At 47.1% G+C, this 17,506-nt stretch overlaps 1 protein-coding gene across 2 annotated transcripts; it reads left to right on the plus strand.

The window, feature by feature from the left end:
* Positions 1-10,031: 10,031 nt before the first annotated feature.
* On the plus strand, positions 10,032-13,464 carry LOC120692906 (zinc finger protein 8-like). Of its 2 annotated transcripts, XM_039976292.1 has the most exons (2): positions 10,032-11,365; positions 13,048-13,464. In XM_039976292.1, the coding sequence occupies exons 1-2, from the start codon at positions 10,594-10,596 to the stop codon at positions 13,407-13,409; spliced, it is 1,134 nt and encodes a 377-aa protein (XP_039832226.1). In that variant the 5' UTR covers positions 10,032-10,593; the 3' UTR covers positions 13,410-13,464. The 2 variants fall into 2 exon arrangements, with proteins under 2 accessions (XP_039832226.1, XP_039832227.1); XM_039976293.1 differs by lacking the exon at positions 13,048-13,464 and having other exon boundaries at positions 10,048-11,587.
* Positions 13,465-17,506: the final 4,042 nt, after the last annotated feature.

Below are 17,506 nucleotides of genomic sequence, written 5' to 3' on the forward strand. Positions count from 1 at the left end.
GCAGCAGCAGCTAGCAGACCGGCCGTACGGCGGCGCTGGGAGATACAGCTAGCTTTAGCTCGCTGGGCCGGCCTTCTGGGCCAGGGCGCGCACATCGACAGCGTCGCGTCAGCTTCAGCCTTGTTTAGTTGCGTAAAGATTTGGGTGTAAAACACTGTATCACTTTCGTTTGTATTTGATAATTATTGTCCCGTCATGGGTTAACTAGGCTCAAAAGATTCGTCTCGCAAATTACAATCTAACTGTGTAATTAGTTATTTTATTTAGCTACATTTAATACTTCATGCATGCGTTGAAACATTCGATGTGATGGGAAATCTTATAAAGTTTTGGAATTTTGAAGGGAACTAAACAGGGCCTTCGTCACGTACCCTTCATCTGTCGAGCGAGCCAGAGCCCGCACCTGGAGAGGGCGCGTACGTACATGCATGTGTGCTGGCGCTGCCGGCGGCTGGCTCTCTGCTACTGCTACTAGCTGCTAGCCGAATTATTCCTCCGATAGAGAGAGAAGAAGAAGAGAGAAAAAAGGGGCAGCTACCTGAATTATTATCGGCGATCGATCGGCTCCGATCCCGTTCCGTGTCGTGGCACCCATCATTCCTACCCCGACAAGCTCCTGTTAGCCGCCAGTGTTCGTTCCATAGGGAAAAGGGGAGGCCGGGCAACGTAACCCTGTCGTGTCGATGTGTCATGCGGAGCACAGATTTGGGGGTGCCCTGCTCCATGCAGGCGAGCATGTGCACGGACGGCAGCTTCATTTTACAGCCGTGTGGTTGTCGATCGCCCTGTTGTGTTCATGGCCGGACCCGATCGACCTGTTGTGTTGTGGCCAGGGTTAACCAAACCCATCGGTCCGGTCAAACCGCCGCCCTCCGGTAGCGGTTTACCGGACCGGTTTGACCGGTAACCGGTGGAAACCGGTTGAATTTAAATCCAAATTCAAATAAATTCAAAAGCACCCGTGCAACCGGTTCCGACTGATTTACCGGCCGGTTTTACCGGTTTACCGGTCAGTTTGACTGGTTTGAATTCAAATCCAAATTCAAAAACTCCCGTGCAACCGGTTTACCGGCCGATTTGACCGGTTTGACTGATGGGCCTTAATGGGCCGGCCTATTTTTTCTTTTTCTTTTTTGATTTAACTTTAAATCCCCGCAAACTATACTAAATGAACGGATTTTTGAGAAAATTTGACACCATTAGATTCATCGTACCTTGAAGTATTTTTAGTAATTTTTTGTGAATTTTTCATTTTTTGAATTTAAATTTAAATTTTGAATTTTGGCCAGTTGGGTACCGGCCGAAACCGGAACCGGCCCGGACCGGTTTGACCGGTAATCGGTCAAACCGGACCGGTTCCCACCGGTTTGGTGAACCCTGGTTGTGGCTCGAACTTGGAGCTGTATCTCGACCAGCTGCTGCCTGTAGCGTGCGTTCTGCGTACATGTCTACAGTGTACGTGGGTACTTGCCTGGTGTATGTACGTGCGTAGTACGCATCCAGCTAACTCACTACGGGAGACTGCTGCTTTGCCGTGTGCCAAAGCACACGGCAAAGCCCTATATGCACACGGCAAAGAGCGCACGGCATTCAGACGTCGGCAAAGGCGTCGTTTGCCGTGTGCCAAAGCGGACACTCGGCAAACAATTATCCAAAAAAATAAAAAAACATCGGCAGCCGCTGCAGTGGCAGTGCTGGCCACCACAACCACGCCGCCGGCCATCGTCACCACCACCACACCGGCCCGCCAGGAGAGGAGGTGCCGCCGCTCGTGGTCTCGCCGTCGCCGCCGCCCGCGGATGCCCCCGCCGGCCCGCCAGGAGAGGAGGCGCCGCCGCCGCCGCCGCCGCCCGCGGACGCCCCCGCCGGCCGCCGCCTCTCACGGGCGCCCCAGCCGGCCGTGGCCGGGCCGCGACGCCCCCGGGCACCCCGCCGGTCGGCATTCGGGGCCACGCCGCCGCCGCCCGCGGGCGCCCCTGCCAACCGCCGTTCGGGGCCAGGCCGCCGCCTCCCGCGAGCGCCCCGGCCGGCCGTGGCCGGTCCGCCGCCCGTGGCCGCGCTGCCGCTGCCCCGCGGGCGCCCCCACCAGCTGCCATTCGGGGCTGCGCCGCCGCCGCCCGGAGCCACGCCGCCGCCTCCCGCGGACGCCCCCGCCGGCCGCCGGCCGGGGCCACGCCACCGCCTGTGGCCGCGCTGCCGCCGCCTGTGGCCGGGCCGCCGCCTCCCGCAGGCGCCCCCGCCGTTCGGGGCCGCGCCGCCGTTCGGGGCCCTCGTCGCGCCGGCCACCACTCGGGGCTGCGCCGCTGCAACTGTCGGCAGAGATGGAGGGAGGGAAGGAGAGAGAGTGAGGGGTGGGAGAGAAATGAGAGGGGGCTGATCTGGTGGGGGAGGAGGGGACCAATAGGAGAGCCCCATTTGAAGGGATGGATTGATGACATGTCATCTTTGCCGTGTGCCCAATTCCAACCCACGACAAAGTTCTATTTTTCCAAAATTGTTTGAAATGTATTTATTTAATTAAATATAGCAAATAAATACAAAAAATTCCAAATTTTAACATGGAGTACCACATGTTGTATGTGAAGAGTAGAAAAACTTTCAAAGTCGAACTCAAATTCGACCGTCACTTTTACTCTAAACTGAACTGCATCCTTCTCAAATCTCCGAGTCTTCTCGAGAGATGTTTCCATTTGTAAGCATCGTACGTGAAAAAATTACGAAACCTACTTAATTTTTTACCATTGCCTCCACATATAATATAACGAGGTATTGACAAATATCATAATTTTCAGACTTCATTTGCTTTTTTTAAAATTTTAAAATCATTCGAACACACGTTCGTGACCGTGTTTTCTAGACAAGATGTTGAGAATTTCTTTTCATTTCACGTGTAAGGCCTCAAACTGAGCTAAATAACATGAATATTATTTTTTCACTCATTTTATTCTATTATTTGAATAACTTGCAGTTCAAATATGACTTGATTCAAAAAATTGCTCGAAATGCAATTAATTAGTTATATATAGCAAAAAAAATTTTAAAAATGTACTCAATTTTAACTTGGGGTACTACATGTTGTATGTGGTGGGTAGAAAAAGTTTTGAGGTGAGAAGAGAAAAAAAATTATAACTTTGCCGTGTGCCGAAAATAACACACGGCAAACTATTTACTTTGCCGTGTGAAAAAAAAAGCACACGGCAAAGCATGAATTTTGCCATTTGTTTTTTCATGTGTTTTCACCATGGCACACGGCAAAGAACCACTTTGCCGTGTGCCCAACAAAAAACACACGGCAAACAGAGAGGCACACGACATTCTAGCAATTTCCGGTAGTGACTGTAGCAGCATGTGTAGCTGTAGCTTGTAACCTGTAACTAACAGCACGTACTACGCACGTAGGCATAACAGCACGTACTATACACATAGGCAGAGGTCTGGAATGGTCACCGCACGTCGGCACGCGTGTGTTAAATTAAATTTTAATTTGTGAAACCCACACTGTTGGGCGTGACGACCAAGCACACAAACTGCTGTTGGGCGTGACGATCGAGCACACAAATTAAATTCGTTTTGATTCTTTTAAATACATATATTTTGCAATGTATGCATATACATAGTAAAAATTATGTATTTAAAATTTTTAAAATAAACTATAATTTGAAACGGAAGGAGTACTATGGATGGAGATCCGATCGACGGCTGACCAATGACACCGACCTGAACGCATATGTATATATAGTTACGTAGTGCAAAGACGCGGACGCGATAGAGTACAGACGTACGTACACTCTGGTCTTGCATCGGGACCCACTCGATCTGTACACCGCCGGTCCCGTGCAGGCGGCGGTACCAGCGCGGTACACGCATTCCGGCATGCATGCAGGTACGTGCGTACGCCCGCGGTTGTGGGTCAATTAATTGAACAGTCCGCCGCCCGGGCCGGACGGACACGCTAGCTAGCCTGGTCGATCTGGTCGCCTCGCCGCCGGGGTGGTGGTCCTGCGTGCATGCGCGCGCAGCCGGCCGGCCGGGTGAAGGCCGCGAGAGCTAGGTCTCGAGATCTCTACCCCGACAGGGTCACAGGCCTATAACGCCGTGCCCATCGACCCGGCCGGCCGCAGCGCCAAAGCCTGTGACGGGGATCAATTCGGACGTAACGCACACATTGATGGACGGGAGCCGCGACTGGCAAGGGTCCCCCATGCAACTGCGTGCAGGCGATGCGCCCCCCTTGTGCAGTTGTGCCCGGCCCGCCACGGCCGAGCCATGGACGATGACAAGGACCCACGACTGCGACGTACGCGCGCGGTAGGACGCGTACGCCGTCGGCGTCTCGTCGTCTCGTGCATGCATGCAATGGAGATGATGGACCAGACGGGCGGTGGAGCGGCCAAGGCTGAGCAAGATGGAAGAGAGCGCGCGAGCCAGTGTTACTTGGCCGCATGCATATCAGTCGACCAATGGTTCCAACTTCCGAGGGTTAGCTGACATGCATGTTTCTTAAATGAAGAGGGGGACTTTTGTCACCAGTCACCAGCTTCGTCGTTATAGGTCGCCAGCATGGCCTTCGGTGCAGTACGTGGTTCTAACGGCTAATTTACAAGTACGTCTGGCAATGCGCGAAGGACCCCGTTTCCAAATATCCAGTTCCCCACTATTACAAGCAAGGCTGTGTTTAGATCCTAAAATTTTACACCAAAAAACGTCACATCAAATGTTTAATTATATGCACGGAGTATTAAATAAAATCTATTTACAAAACTTTTTTGTACAGATAGGTTGCAAATCGCGAAATGAATCTAATGAGCCTACTTAGTCCATGTGTTTACAACAGTGATGCTACATTAAACATCGCTATCGATGGATTAATCATGAATAATTAGGCTCATTAGATTCATCTCGCGATTTACAACCCATCCGTGCAAAAAGTTTTGTAAATAGATTTTATTTAATACTCTAAATTAGCAAGATTTTTTTCAAATTTTTTTAGGCAAAGTGATCTAAACACGGCCTTAGGTCCCAGTCTCCCAGATACTTGAATTTAGCAGTTAAGCATCCCACACTACTGCAAATTCGCAACTTTGCATGGAGCGAACCTGCTTGTGCGCACGGAAATATGAGCTAGGGATGCAAGTTCCATCTTTTTTGGGTCATTGGGTCAACCCAAAACTTGATAAAATGAATTAGAATGGCTTGTTACGTAATTAGTTTGGGAGAGAAAATGAACTAAAATGAGAAACCCAATAACACCAATGGGTACCCACTTGCATCTCTAAGAACAAGTATTATGGTGGGCTAAAAGCAGACTGAATGCTGAGGTGGAGGAGAGAGAAAAGGAGAGAGGGGGAAGTGGGCTGTTAGCTTACAGTCAGCTTGAACACAAGAACCAAGAAATTTTATGAGATAGATAGTGGGCCATGTATTTATGGTGGAGAGCTAAACTATTATACAAGTGGACTGAGAGATGAGCTGCAAATGTTCTTGCAGCCAGCAACAAGCTAAATCATTAGCCTTGCATGATGAATCAGGGGTGGAGTTGAGGAACATCACTTTGTTCATAGTATAGGGTGTATTAGGATTAAAGGAACTCAGGCACCAGTTGCAAGATTTGAAATATCTTTCAGTAATATATTTTAGTTTCATAGCGATCGACAACATATTATAGGAGATTGATGATGGCCAAACTATATATAATTCATAAGACTTTCTCATTTCCTAATAATATGCCTTATAAAAAGTTGGAGGGATCGGAGTATTACATTGACTACGTCCTGTGTGGCTTAGTATTTCCCTCGCTCTCGCCCACCTGTCCAAGCGGGGAAACCGCAAGGAGAATCACATAATGATGAAGTGGATAGTGGCATCCTAAAGACACTTAAGGGTTCATTTGGATAAAAAAAATAGTTCCTCACGAAACAAATAAATGACTTACTGGAGAATAAACTAGCTTCCCTACCGATCCCTCCCAAATACATATACATAATTAACCTCTATCCAAACTAAGTTTAAGGTGTGAATTTACAAAAGGGTTAGACGACATGCCAGGTGCTGTGAACTTACAGCGCGACTAGTTGCAAAGTAGGTACTGATCGGTGTTCATGCAATTATTTCTCCAAGTAAACTGCGTGTAGCTGCTGTCTAGGCAGATATTAACTTATAATTATATGATAATGGAATAACGCGGCCGAATAGCAGTGAAATGGAGTATGCAGTCCTTGCATGTATAGGAGTTACTTAAACACCTAATGTTTGCACTGATGCATAGAATAGCTGCACACCTAATGCTGTTTGTTCTCAGCTTCTTTAACACGGGTCCAACTGGTAGCTGTTGAGTTGCAGATAGCTAGTAATTCCTTTTACCTGCGCGCGACAATAACAGAAACTTCTCCATCTTGTTCCAAAGGGTCCATGGTCCATATGCAAATCCATCTAGTTGTTGATGTCTGGTTGATTGATGACTGATGAGGACATCCCAACATATATAGTAATACCCGATAGACAGTCCTAGAATTTATTTCCTTATCGACTTTAGATTTGGCATTATATTGCACACTGAAGCCTCAAGGACCAGAGAGAAGTTTTTTGGTTTAGTGTCAGACCCACCAAACCTCAAAATAATCTAAGATCAAATGTCATGTTAATCCAGCTGCCTGTGTATTGGAGACGAAGTGGAAGCGGTTCAGGAATCAAGATCCCTCTCGGCCCCAAAATATTGCAGTGCAGCTCTTGTCAGCCTGCCCGTCAGTAGTGATATGCGCCGGCGACAAAATCAGCAGCATGTGTCACCCACCTTAAGTTACTGGAACTTACTTATTGGTAATTTATAATTTTTTAAGCTTCCTTGTGTAAAATGGGATGCAGTCAATTTACTAATGAATAGATTCCAGCTCTTGAGGGCATTATGCCTTAAAAAGAAAAAAAAAGAACGAACAAAAGTACACCATTTATGCTAACAAAACAGGTAGGCCCACGACTGGCCAATCTATTGATGCGAGGCTGCAGGCAAGTACCTTGTTCCACCGTCTAGCAGACTAGCAGGGTAGCAGAGATGGGGAGTGGTTGCGCACCTGTGTGCTGAGCTGAGCCTGAGCAGCCGAGCCAATAGCTAGGCTAGTGTCCATGTCTCACAAGCCCAGGAAGGTGGATGGGAACTGCAGAATGCAGAGCAAGTGTGAGCCTTTATGCTAGGAGGAATAATTGCATATGAGTCAGGAATTGCATGAGTAAAGCAGCCACATCGTTCACACAGTTTATATGGATCATCAGTCCCTGCGTGAAAGTTTGGGCACTGGCCAGTAGTGGTCAGTAACATAGGTTTCATCATGGAAGCATCTAGCACAACCAAGCTGGCAAGCTCTGTATATTTTTGGAAACTTTTCATATCAGTATGATGCTCATGCCAAAATGACCATGATTACACCAAAGTCTGGGTTCACAACAAATATATTCCCAGTGTAAAATGCATTAGTCTCAAATATTTTTCACCGATCAGTATCCTTGTGTTCCATTTCCTCAGTTTGTGCCAAGGGACACTTTAGTATATATGCAGAAACAGCCATAACTTTTACTTTTTATAAGCTTTACTGTAAATAGCTAAGAGAAACAATCAAAATGCACATGGATGGTTATGGACACTCCCACTTTATCAATATAGTATGTAAAAAAGATCGTAATGTGGGAGGCCCCATCCCCATGCCTTAATGATCAAGTTGCTGCTTTGGTAGGAACATATGTAACCCACAGTCAAAAAAGTCAGTACACACGCATACTGCATATATGAATGAGAATTGATAGCGAAAGAGGAGCAACTGGCAGTTTTTCCCAAAAGAAAATGAGAGAGGAATCACTACTAGAGAACTAGCTATTGCAAATTGCACAAGCAGCAGTCCTTTAATAACCTTGCTCCATTGGACTGCTGACAAAAACTGACAAGGTTCATTATTTTCTCTCTTTCCATATGGCCCCACCACCAAGAAGAGCAACTTCCTCACGAGGACAAGGATGGTGGAATTTTTCCTGGGAATGGCAGGGAGGTCCCTTTCTGATTAGCACAAGTAGCTGTTGATCAAGTGCTGCGGAGTGCTGGTGAGATCTAGACCTCTAACCAACCACACAACGATTTGTATGTTTTTGGCTCTGGTCAAGTGGGTCTTGATCAATCAATTAGCAACTATTCTTTCTGTCCGGATCATTTAGTACGACTGGTTAGCAAGTAGTACAACGCACCTAGCATGATTTAGTCCACAGACTCCTGGATAGCAACCCCAGCTGCTGAATCTAGAGAGCTTCTACACGCAAAGTTATGCAGGTTCAAGTTCACCGCTATGCTGTGAACAGCTTTAATATTTTCACAGGAACAAGCAGAAGGCCTACATATGTTATACGCCACATGTACGTGCACAAACAGATACTTGTCGAGAACTTATGTCCTTGTCCAACATACGGTACTCTCAGCGCACATAGCAACCTTCTTGAAATAGTTGGGTGATTTCTCAAGTGAGCGCTCTAGTTCTTGGGCTCAAAACCATATAGTTATGGTATGTGCTTGCAACATGATTTGGGTGACAGCAGTAGTGGCAGTGCTTGCGAAATGATTTGGGCGACAGCAGCAGTGACAGTGCTGATAACTAACTAATCATTCTGGGGTCATGTCTACATGGATTCTCAGCTGCTGCCGACTATTACCCTTTTCTTGGGAAGCTATAACAATCCCCAAAGCCAGGATACGGGTGGACAAGATGAGAAAAGTATCTAGTAGTTGATCTTTTGACAAAGGTATTTATGCTTCACAAAAACAAAGGTTATGGAGGAGCGCACCTTTCGATATAGCAGAGCAGGCAGCATACACGTTGCTGCAGATCAGCAGAATAATCCCCTTCGCCCAGGAACGTGACAAGCCCGCAAGAGGAGAAACAGCCATCTGCCTTTCTCACCTGAAACGATAATATATTCTGGACAAATTGTGAGAAAGATCAAAGCCATGACCTGATAGAGTAGTATGTTACGGCTGGGGTAGCATCTATCATTGATTTTGAATTTTTCAAGTGGCGAATGGTTCAATTAATTCCCTTAAGATAATGAGACGTGTATGTGTGTGTGTGTCTATATATATATATATATATATATATATATATATATATATATATATATATATATATATATATATATATATATATATATATGACGAACCAGCAGCAGACGGAAGGACGATGAAACTACAGCGATTTTTGTTTCAACTCACGCTTGGATGATGGATGCTTGGGAATAGTGGGTTTAATTAACTCGAACATTCCTTTCTTCCTCCAACCATTGAGCGCATCTGCAAAGCATGCATGTCGCCGATACATCAGGTGAGCCTCGCTTTAATCATATGGACAAAAAAACCAAAGCGAGTGGAGTAGCTTGATTATAGCAAAAGGCCAAAGCAAAACATTGGATGATGAACCTAGTTATAACATCCTGCTGCACCGATCATATGTCGATCTGAGTGCCTACATGTAGGTCTCTCATTCTGTCTAGCTAGTCAAGTCATTAGGTTACCAAGTTTTATTACTTAACAACCTAGGCAGGTGGACTGGTGGAGGCTTGCTCTCTGATGAGTGGTAGTAACAAGAGAGATATTTTAGGACGTTCCCATATGGGGTATGACTTGAGAAAAGAGAAAAACAAACAGGATAAGAAACGACTAAGGCACAGACTCCTTAGAGGAGGTAGAGAGAAATCAGTCACGCGCAGGGGCAGCAGCTAGCCAGGGCAGTAAGGCACAAGGCTACAACTAGATCTGTACGCAGGACCACTTCCAAACACAAGCCTGCAGCTCCAGATGTAAAGAAGCCAACAGCTATAAAGAGCCTCCATAAAACAGCCAGTACCACCCCCACATATAGCTATATAACGCGACAGGCCCACGCTCAGAGCTTGTCACGTATTCACTGATGCTTACACATGCATGAAAGCCAGAGAAATGAAGAATGCAAAGAAAATCATTTCAAAAAAAATGCAAAGAAAAAAGGAGGAGGAGAGAGAGAGAGGGGCTACGTCTGCTATGTGCTTATGCTGTGCGTATGCAGAGAGAGACAGTGAGAGAGAGATGGGCAGATGGCCTTTCCTCTCCCAGTGACAGGTACTTGTTTGTTATGAGAGCGCAAAAGCCTCCGAGTGCAGTAGTACTTGCCAGAGCTTACTGTGTACTATGGCCACCCGACCCCTGCTCAAGAATTTACTACAACACCACCGTGGACGATGTATCCACACATCTCCGATCCTTTCCCCCTATCCTCCCGGCAGGCCCACCCTCCTCCTAACTAACGTTACTAACCACGATATAGTAAGGTGACAATTACCCTGCCTGCTCCACAGGCAGTTGGCACTCCTTTGAGCAACACGAGCACAGGCCTCCCTGCTGCTCTTTCCATTCCCTAGCTCCCTTGTCTCTCCCCTCCACCCAGTTCCTCTCTCCTTGCCATCGCCGAGGAAGAGTGCTGAGAGGGTTCCCCAACCTCATTGCTAGCTAGACCACCTTAGACACCAGCCAGTTACTTCGTACTGCAAATTATTCCGCAAAGACACGAGAAATTCTGTACCTTGGCTTGCATGGGGAGCGGCAGCGAAGGCGGCAGCGGTGGCGCCGCGGCGAGCGTTCGGGAGCCTCACGACTTCAGCAACGTCGCGTCGTCCTTCTCTGAGCTGCCGTTCCTGCGCTCCGCTCCACCTCGTGAAAGCCCCAACTCCGGTATCCGCATCTTCGGCATCGACGTCCCGCATTCGTCACCGGAGAGCAAGGCTAAAGAAACAACCGCCACCACGGCTGCCGCCGCCGCCGCCGCTGCCGCTCCCACCGACAGCAGCCGAAAGTTCGAGTGCCACTACTGCTGCAGGCACTTCCCGACGTCGCAGGCGCTCGGCGGCCACCAGAACGCGCATAAACGCGAGCGGCAGCACGCCAAGCGGGTGCAGATGCAGTCGGCGATGGCCGCCGCAGCGGCGGCGGCTGGCGGCGCGCACCACCACCACCTCCTCGGCTACCCGCAGCATCGCTTCGGCGTGGCAGGCCCTACGGTGGCGACATTGTACCCGTGGCACACAACAATGAGGGCTCCAGGCCCCGGCGGTGGCGTCGCCATCGGCCCGCAGGTCTACGGCGGGGCCGGGTCGATCGCTCAGCCGATCAACGGGAACCCCCTGACGGCTGGGCTCGGGAGGGGGCCGTCTGCTGGGCATGGGAACACGAGCATGCCGCCGGCTGGAGAGCGGCGGCCAGTCGCGCTGTCCGTGTTCCGCGGAGACGAGTCAGACCCAAGGGCTTCATCAACGTCTCTTTTGGTGTCGCCCTCCTCGTCTTCCTCTTTGCTGCTGTCTCCACAAGGTCAGTTTGTTTGTGAGCAGCCAGCAACCACCGCAGCCGAGGGCGTGAGCTTAGATTTGCATCTATAGTTGTTACCTTTTCTCTGCTGCTTTTAGCGGATCAACTCGGCCAAGAACTCATTTCAGTACCTTTCCCATATCTACGATTACTCTTCACTGAATCCAGATCTTGCCTTATTTTCTGGCATAGTGCAAAAGAAGTCCATTTATCAAAGTTTGAATCTTTTATTTGCGTGCATATATACATATAGAAAGAAATTCAGATTATATAATTAGGGTCTCGGGTTTTACCATTCAACAAGACATCAATGAATTTCAACTAGGGCAACTTGTACTCAACTGTACATTTCATATGGAACTTACAATGTTTTAGACTCTAGAGAAAATAGGCTAACATCAGGAGAAGTTTCTTGTTTAATTCATAGAAGCATCTTAGGCAAAAACAGATTGCAGGCTACAGCATCTTTAAATAAATACCTGGGTGAATTAATATCCCACATAGATAAAAACAATATCTCAGATGAGATAATGGAACACGATCTATTTCTTGTATTATGAAATATTATACTTTTTATTTTGCTTTGCTAACAGTCTGCATCTGTGTGCATACTATGCACGCTAGCTAGAAAAGGTACATGAACAAAAGGTGAAAATAACAAAAGAGAAATTGAAGGCCCACAAGTCATACCTTGTAGCTTTGAACTGAACGTATAGGTATACAGTTACTGCTCCATGATGCATGGGCAACGAGGCAATGCTTTATAATATATATTAAGAATATCTGCATCTGAAGAAATACATAATTATATATACATATATGAATGACGGCTGAACGGAGAGAGACCATAAAAAAACAGTGTAAGCTCTTATCAGTTGACTTCCGGAAAAAAATTTAATAGCGACTTCTGAAAAGTTTGAAGATGTGCAGTGTTGACTATATATATATGTAAAAGGTTCAACATATAATTTTAAATTCACCAGTCCTACAAAAGAATCAATTAATATATATAACAAAAAGATTAAAGCGTCTACACACTTGCAACAAGGAAAGGCAAGGAAAGTACAAGTATGACGAGGGAGCAGAAGGGATAAAGAGTGCAGAAAGACTAGGCACATGAGAAATGACAGATCAAGCTGGTCATAAAAAAATGACCTGATCTGAAAAGGCCAACCCCCCCGGGTTACTCCCACACTAATTCCATCCAAGATTGGCTTTCGTACTGTTAGTATATGCAAGTAGTAACATATAACTGGGATTACGGCCACCTAGCTCCTGCAACTTAATATTGCCCTAGCTAGGATATTATATATTTCACCCTCAATGAAGCTCTAAACTGTCGGGCTGAAAGGATAGCCCTTATCTAATGTCTAGTGATAGTAAGACCGAAGACCTTGTGCTTGGTGGGGTTTTCTCTGGCTGAAGAACTGTTGTTTTATTCTTTGAATATGCAAGCTTTATATTGTATAAAGAAGGAAGGGAACAGTAGAATACAGCAGACACGCACCCAGAATACTGGAAGCACGAATAATGCTCCACGAAAAATAGTAAAAGATTTTTTTATTAGCAAATACATAGAACAAATAGTACTTCAACCCATGAAACAGTTGGTTATTAAACTGTACATGTAGATGTATGATGAAAATGGCTATGGAGTAAATGAATGTTTACCAACCATGCAACAGGTAGCAGGCACCCAGCTTCCTGCCTTAAGCAAGTGGTCTGTCCTGCTTTGGAGCTTTTAACGTTCAATGCTATCATTTTTGATGTTGCTGCTCCTGTTTCTGCTGCACTGCTGTTCCTGTCACTTTTTTTGTGGAGCGGAAGCAGGAGACCCCTACTGTCACTATTGTTGGTGATAGATCCAATGCAACTTCAGGATGTGTCGTTTTCTCCCTCCTGCATGCAAACACGAACTGCCTACAAGATTCAAAAAATACTGGGGACAGAATCTAGCACTTTTATCTTGCATGCAGAAAACCTTTGTACTATTCTTTGGAGTTTGGACATGCAACATCTTATTTTATTAAGTAAATCACCAATGTAATGAACACCATGAATACTCTACTGCCAAATGCTAAGGAGTCACTATTTTGGTTAAACATGCAACCGGGATGAAAAAAATCTAAAGCAGGTGCGACTGTGAAGGCTGACAGCAGAGTAGGAAAAGAAGGAAACACCTAGAGGCAACATTTCAGGCACAAACCTCCCATCAGGCCATCACCAGCAGTTTCCCAAGACAAGATTGAAATTGCAACCCTAGCTAGTCCAATTGCTTCTACCTGTGCTGCAACTGTACTACCCCCATGTTATACTACAGCTAGACTTTTGCTCCTAGACCATATATAGGTCCTTGCCTGGACAACACGCCTTTCTTTTCTCCAATATTGCAACCACACAGATTTGCATCCTGTACTGCATGTATAGCTCACTCAGTCAGTACTGAATCTAGCTACAATGCTACATAGGTGTGCACCACCTATCTTTGCCTATATGGGCAGATAGAGTCCAATCGAAATTGCAATGATAATTAAAAAGTATTGTTCAATCTAATTAAATGCTACATTCCTTTAATTATTTGAAGTGAGAATATGTTAGGCCTGGGAAGTCTGGACATTGAAATTTAACGGCAACAACCATGCATCATGTCAGCCCCAAAAGAAAAGGGCTTCACAAATTTAAGGGTGTGGAAGATGGCAGTACAGATTGTACAATGCTTGTATACTAGATGGCAGGCTTTGGCCCAGGGTGCGCCAGTTAAATCCTGGTTCTTCTGCTCGAGACATACACAAAAGGCTGGGCATGTAAACAGGTAGCAGCAGAGAAGGAACCCACACGACCTTCTGACATTAAAACTCTTATCTTCTAGTTCCACCACACAGCAAAGCAGATCAAGTATGTGTTTTAAGGCCAGAGTTAACAGCTGCTTACCGTCATAGCAACATGAATCTATAATGGCCACTACCCCCTCTCAGGGCAGGAGCCTTGTGCTGTCCAGTGGATGACCGATGTGATGCTGGTGCAGCTCTTCTACATCGACAGATGTTTCTGTTTTGCATACACGAGAAAGGCAAATAAGTGGCTAATAAGTACCAACCAACATTTAGGGAAACTGAAGAAAACATGTCACGTGAAAGTGAGTAGTGACAAGAAATGTTTCTGTCAATTCAAAGTCACTGTAACCCACTAACTTCCCTGAAACAATGAGTACGTTAAGCTTCAGATGGCATGGTATGCAATTCTTAGTAGTTACACATCTCTGAATCAATTTTCTAGTGCTGCAGTCACGTTGAGCTTAAAAGCTTCTAGGGCTAAGCTTGTGGGCTCATATGACTGCTTAAGATCAGCATTGCAAGATATTGAAAATCAGCAAAGTTCACATTGTCGGGTATGGATGGGCCAGCACATAGATTGTTCACTACTGATGCCTTTAGATGGGATGCTGAAGCAACGATTGGTTCATTTCCACTATTAATATCAACGCATTTCAGTGTGACAAACTTGGTTTGAAATCAATTTATGCTTATCTGTTATCACCATAGCATCCTCCTTATTCTGAATTAAGGTCAACAATTGTGACTTCACAGGCATGCAAAAGCAGCTACAGGAAAATGTTCTTGCTCAGACAGGCATATACATAGATGGTGTGTGGATATATACCAATGGCTCAGCGAAGGTATCATGTATCCTCGTAGCAAGACACAAAAAAACCTTTGACCCATGTTCCTTACTCGTTCGACTGACAGGAATCCAATGTGCAAGTGACACATATATTTGCAATGGCCTAAGAAAGAGGGTTATGCTAGGTCTTCAAGCATTTTAAGCTTCTGTGAAACTTTAAACTAAATAAACCTTTTACAACTTTTAAACCAATGATAAAACCTGCTTGAAAAAGGTGGAGTTGAGAATGAAGTCTGCAAAAATATAGGTAGTTCAAAACATTTTTTAAGCCCCCATTGGTCTAGGGACCTCTTGTAACATTACATATGGAAGCTTGCAAAGGATAAAATAACGAAAAGTATTTTAAATGTCTCCATTGCTACTATAGTTGTATATGCATTGTATATGACTTGACTTGTAACTCAAGCCATATTCTGGCTTATATAATGAAAGGTCACCCAACCCTATGGGTGTGTGGTGTTTTCCCAATCTACTTGTCTCTCACAATTGCAATAGGTAGCAGACAGTATTTGTTCATTGCTTGCAGAAAGTTAACCAACATTGCTCACGAATACAATATAGAGCAAGGAAATTGGTACTAGCATAGATTAGTGCTTGCATACACAAGATTGAAGATGACAATGGACCTCCAGTTGTGCAAGCTGATAGAGATTGAAATCGCGCAAAATGATCAATGCATTCAACTGAGGGTTCAGGATTACATATATAGCCCAGGATCAAGGCAATCTCAACCACCTTGTTTATAAAAACAGAATCAAGGGGGAGATTGCTGATCTGGGCCCACGCATGATTAACGCAAGCAACAAACCAGGCAAGAACCGTGGCGTGCAAGCCTAGCTAGGTTGCTAACACAAGCAAATACCACTTTCTGGTCAGCCACGCTTAATTATGAGCAAAGATGACTAATATCAAGGACAGAGCATTGCAGTGATACATATGTTCTGAATATGACAGCCAAACCTGAAACAGATTTCTGCATTTGATACTACTAAATGGACTGAAACAATAACAATATCAGTTTGATGGAATAGTTTTTAGATGCTAATGAGTTCACCAGCACCACGATTAAGAATGATCATGAATGGCGCACATTATTTGTGGACATGATTGAATGCTTCATTGTATCATACTGATACACAGATGTAACAAAGAAAAAGGGTGATTCACTGACTGAATGAGCTGGCATCCTGCTTCCAGGCAGCAGTTAAAGATGTACAGAACTTGTGATGATGGTTCCCACTCTTGGCAGCAATCAATATTCATGACAAATGAGCTCATGCTTGGATGTGAGTGAAATGATTATACGAAGATTGCATACCGTGTGTTTGGTTGCGGGACCAATGGGTTGGGTTGGATCCAACCCGGATTTTGGGGACGGAGCCGACCCATCCATTGTTTGGTTGTACTTCTGATTTTGGGGACGGAGTGAACCCATTTCATGTTTGGTTGAAGAAATTGGGAATACGGGTTGGATGGCATGATAACACCGTTAATGAGGATCCCACTTGCCACCAATGGACCCCACCTGTCAACCTCTCACTTTTTTCTTTTTCTTTTTATTTTTCTCTCTCCCTTATCTTCTTCCTCAGCCCGTGCGCCCGGCCCCCTCCGCCTTGCCCCGGCCTCCTCTGCCCGCCATGGCGTCCGCCCGCCTCGGCCTCCTCCGTCCGCCGTCGCCGCGGCCTGCCCCACCTCCTCCTCCTCCCGCCGCCGTGGCCGGCCCGGCCTCCCGCCCGCCGCTGCCCCGTGAGCTGCCCTGCTCGGGCCACCGTGGGCCGCCGCCGCCGCTCCCATCTCGCGGACCCTGCCGAGATCGGCCGCCGTCCCGCGGGAGCCCCCGGCTGGATCTCCGCCTCTCGCAGCCGCCTTGATGGTCGGGGAGCCGACGGGGCGGCGGCGGCGGCGGAGGACGGCGCGGAGCGGCGGCGCGGCGCTGGGCACAGTAGGGTCATGGAGATGGGGGGCGCCCGGGACGGCGTGGAGCAGCGCTACGTTGGACGACGGCCGGGGATGACGCGGAGCGGTGGTGGCGGCGCCGGGCGGCGTCGGCCCTCGCGACGGGGAGGCGGCGGCGGCGGCCGGCGTGCGTCCTTGACCATGAGGGAGAGGGGGAGGAGAGCACAAGCACAAGCTGTGGTGTGGTCGCGGCGGCGGTGGCGTCGGGGGTCGCGTGGAGGCGGCGGTTGGGGGGGAGGCGAGCCGAGAATGGCGGGAGGGCCGGGGCGGGCGGACGGACGGAGACTTCACGGGAAGAGCGCTCAGCGACGGAGCAAATCGGGGTTGGCTCTGTCCGCCAGATTTCAACGGACGGAGGCGACCCGCATATAGACCGAATATTCCCATCTGGGTCCGCTCCAACCCGTGCTCCTCCCCATCCAAACATCCTAAAAATGGGTTCGACCCGTCCGGGTTGGATTTCTTCCACCAACCAAACACACGGATAGAGAATAGTGCTTCTAGCTT

Source organism: Panicum virgatum, chromosome 9N, assembly GCF_016808335.1.
Source record: "Panicum virgatum strain AP13 chromosome 9N, P.virgatum_v5, whole genome shotgun sequence".
Classification (NCBI taxonomy): domain Eukaryota; kingdom Viridiplantae; phylum Streptophyta; class Magnoliopsida; order Poales; family Poaceae; genus Panicum; species Panicum virgatum.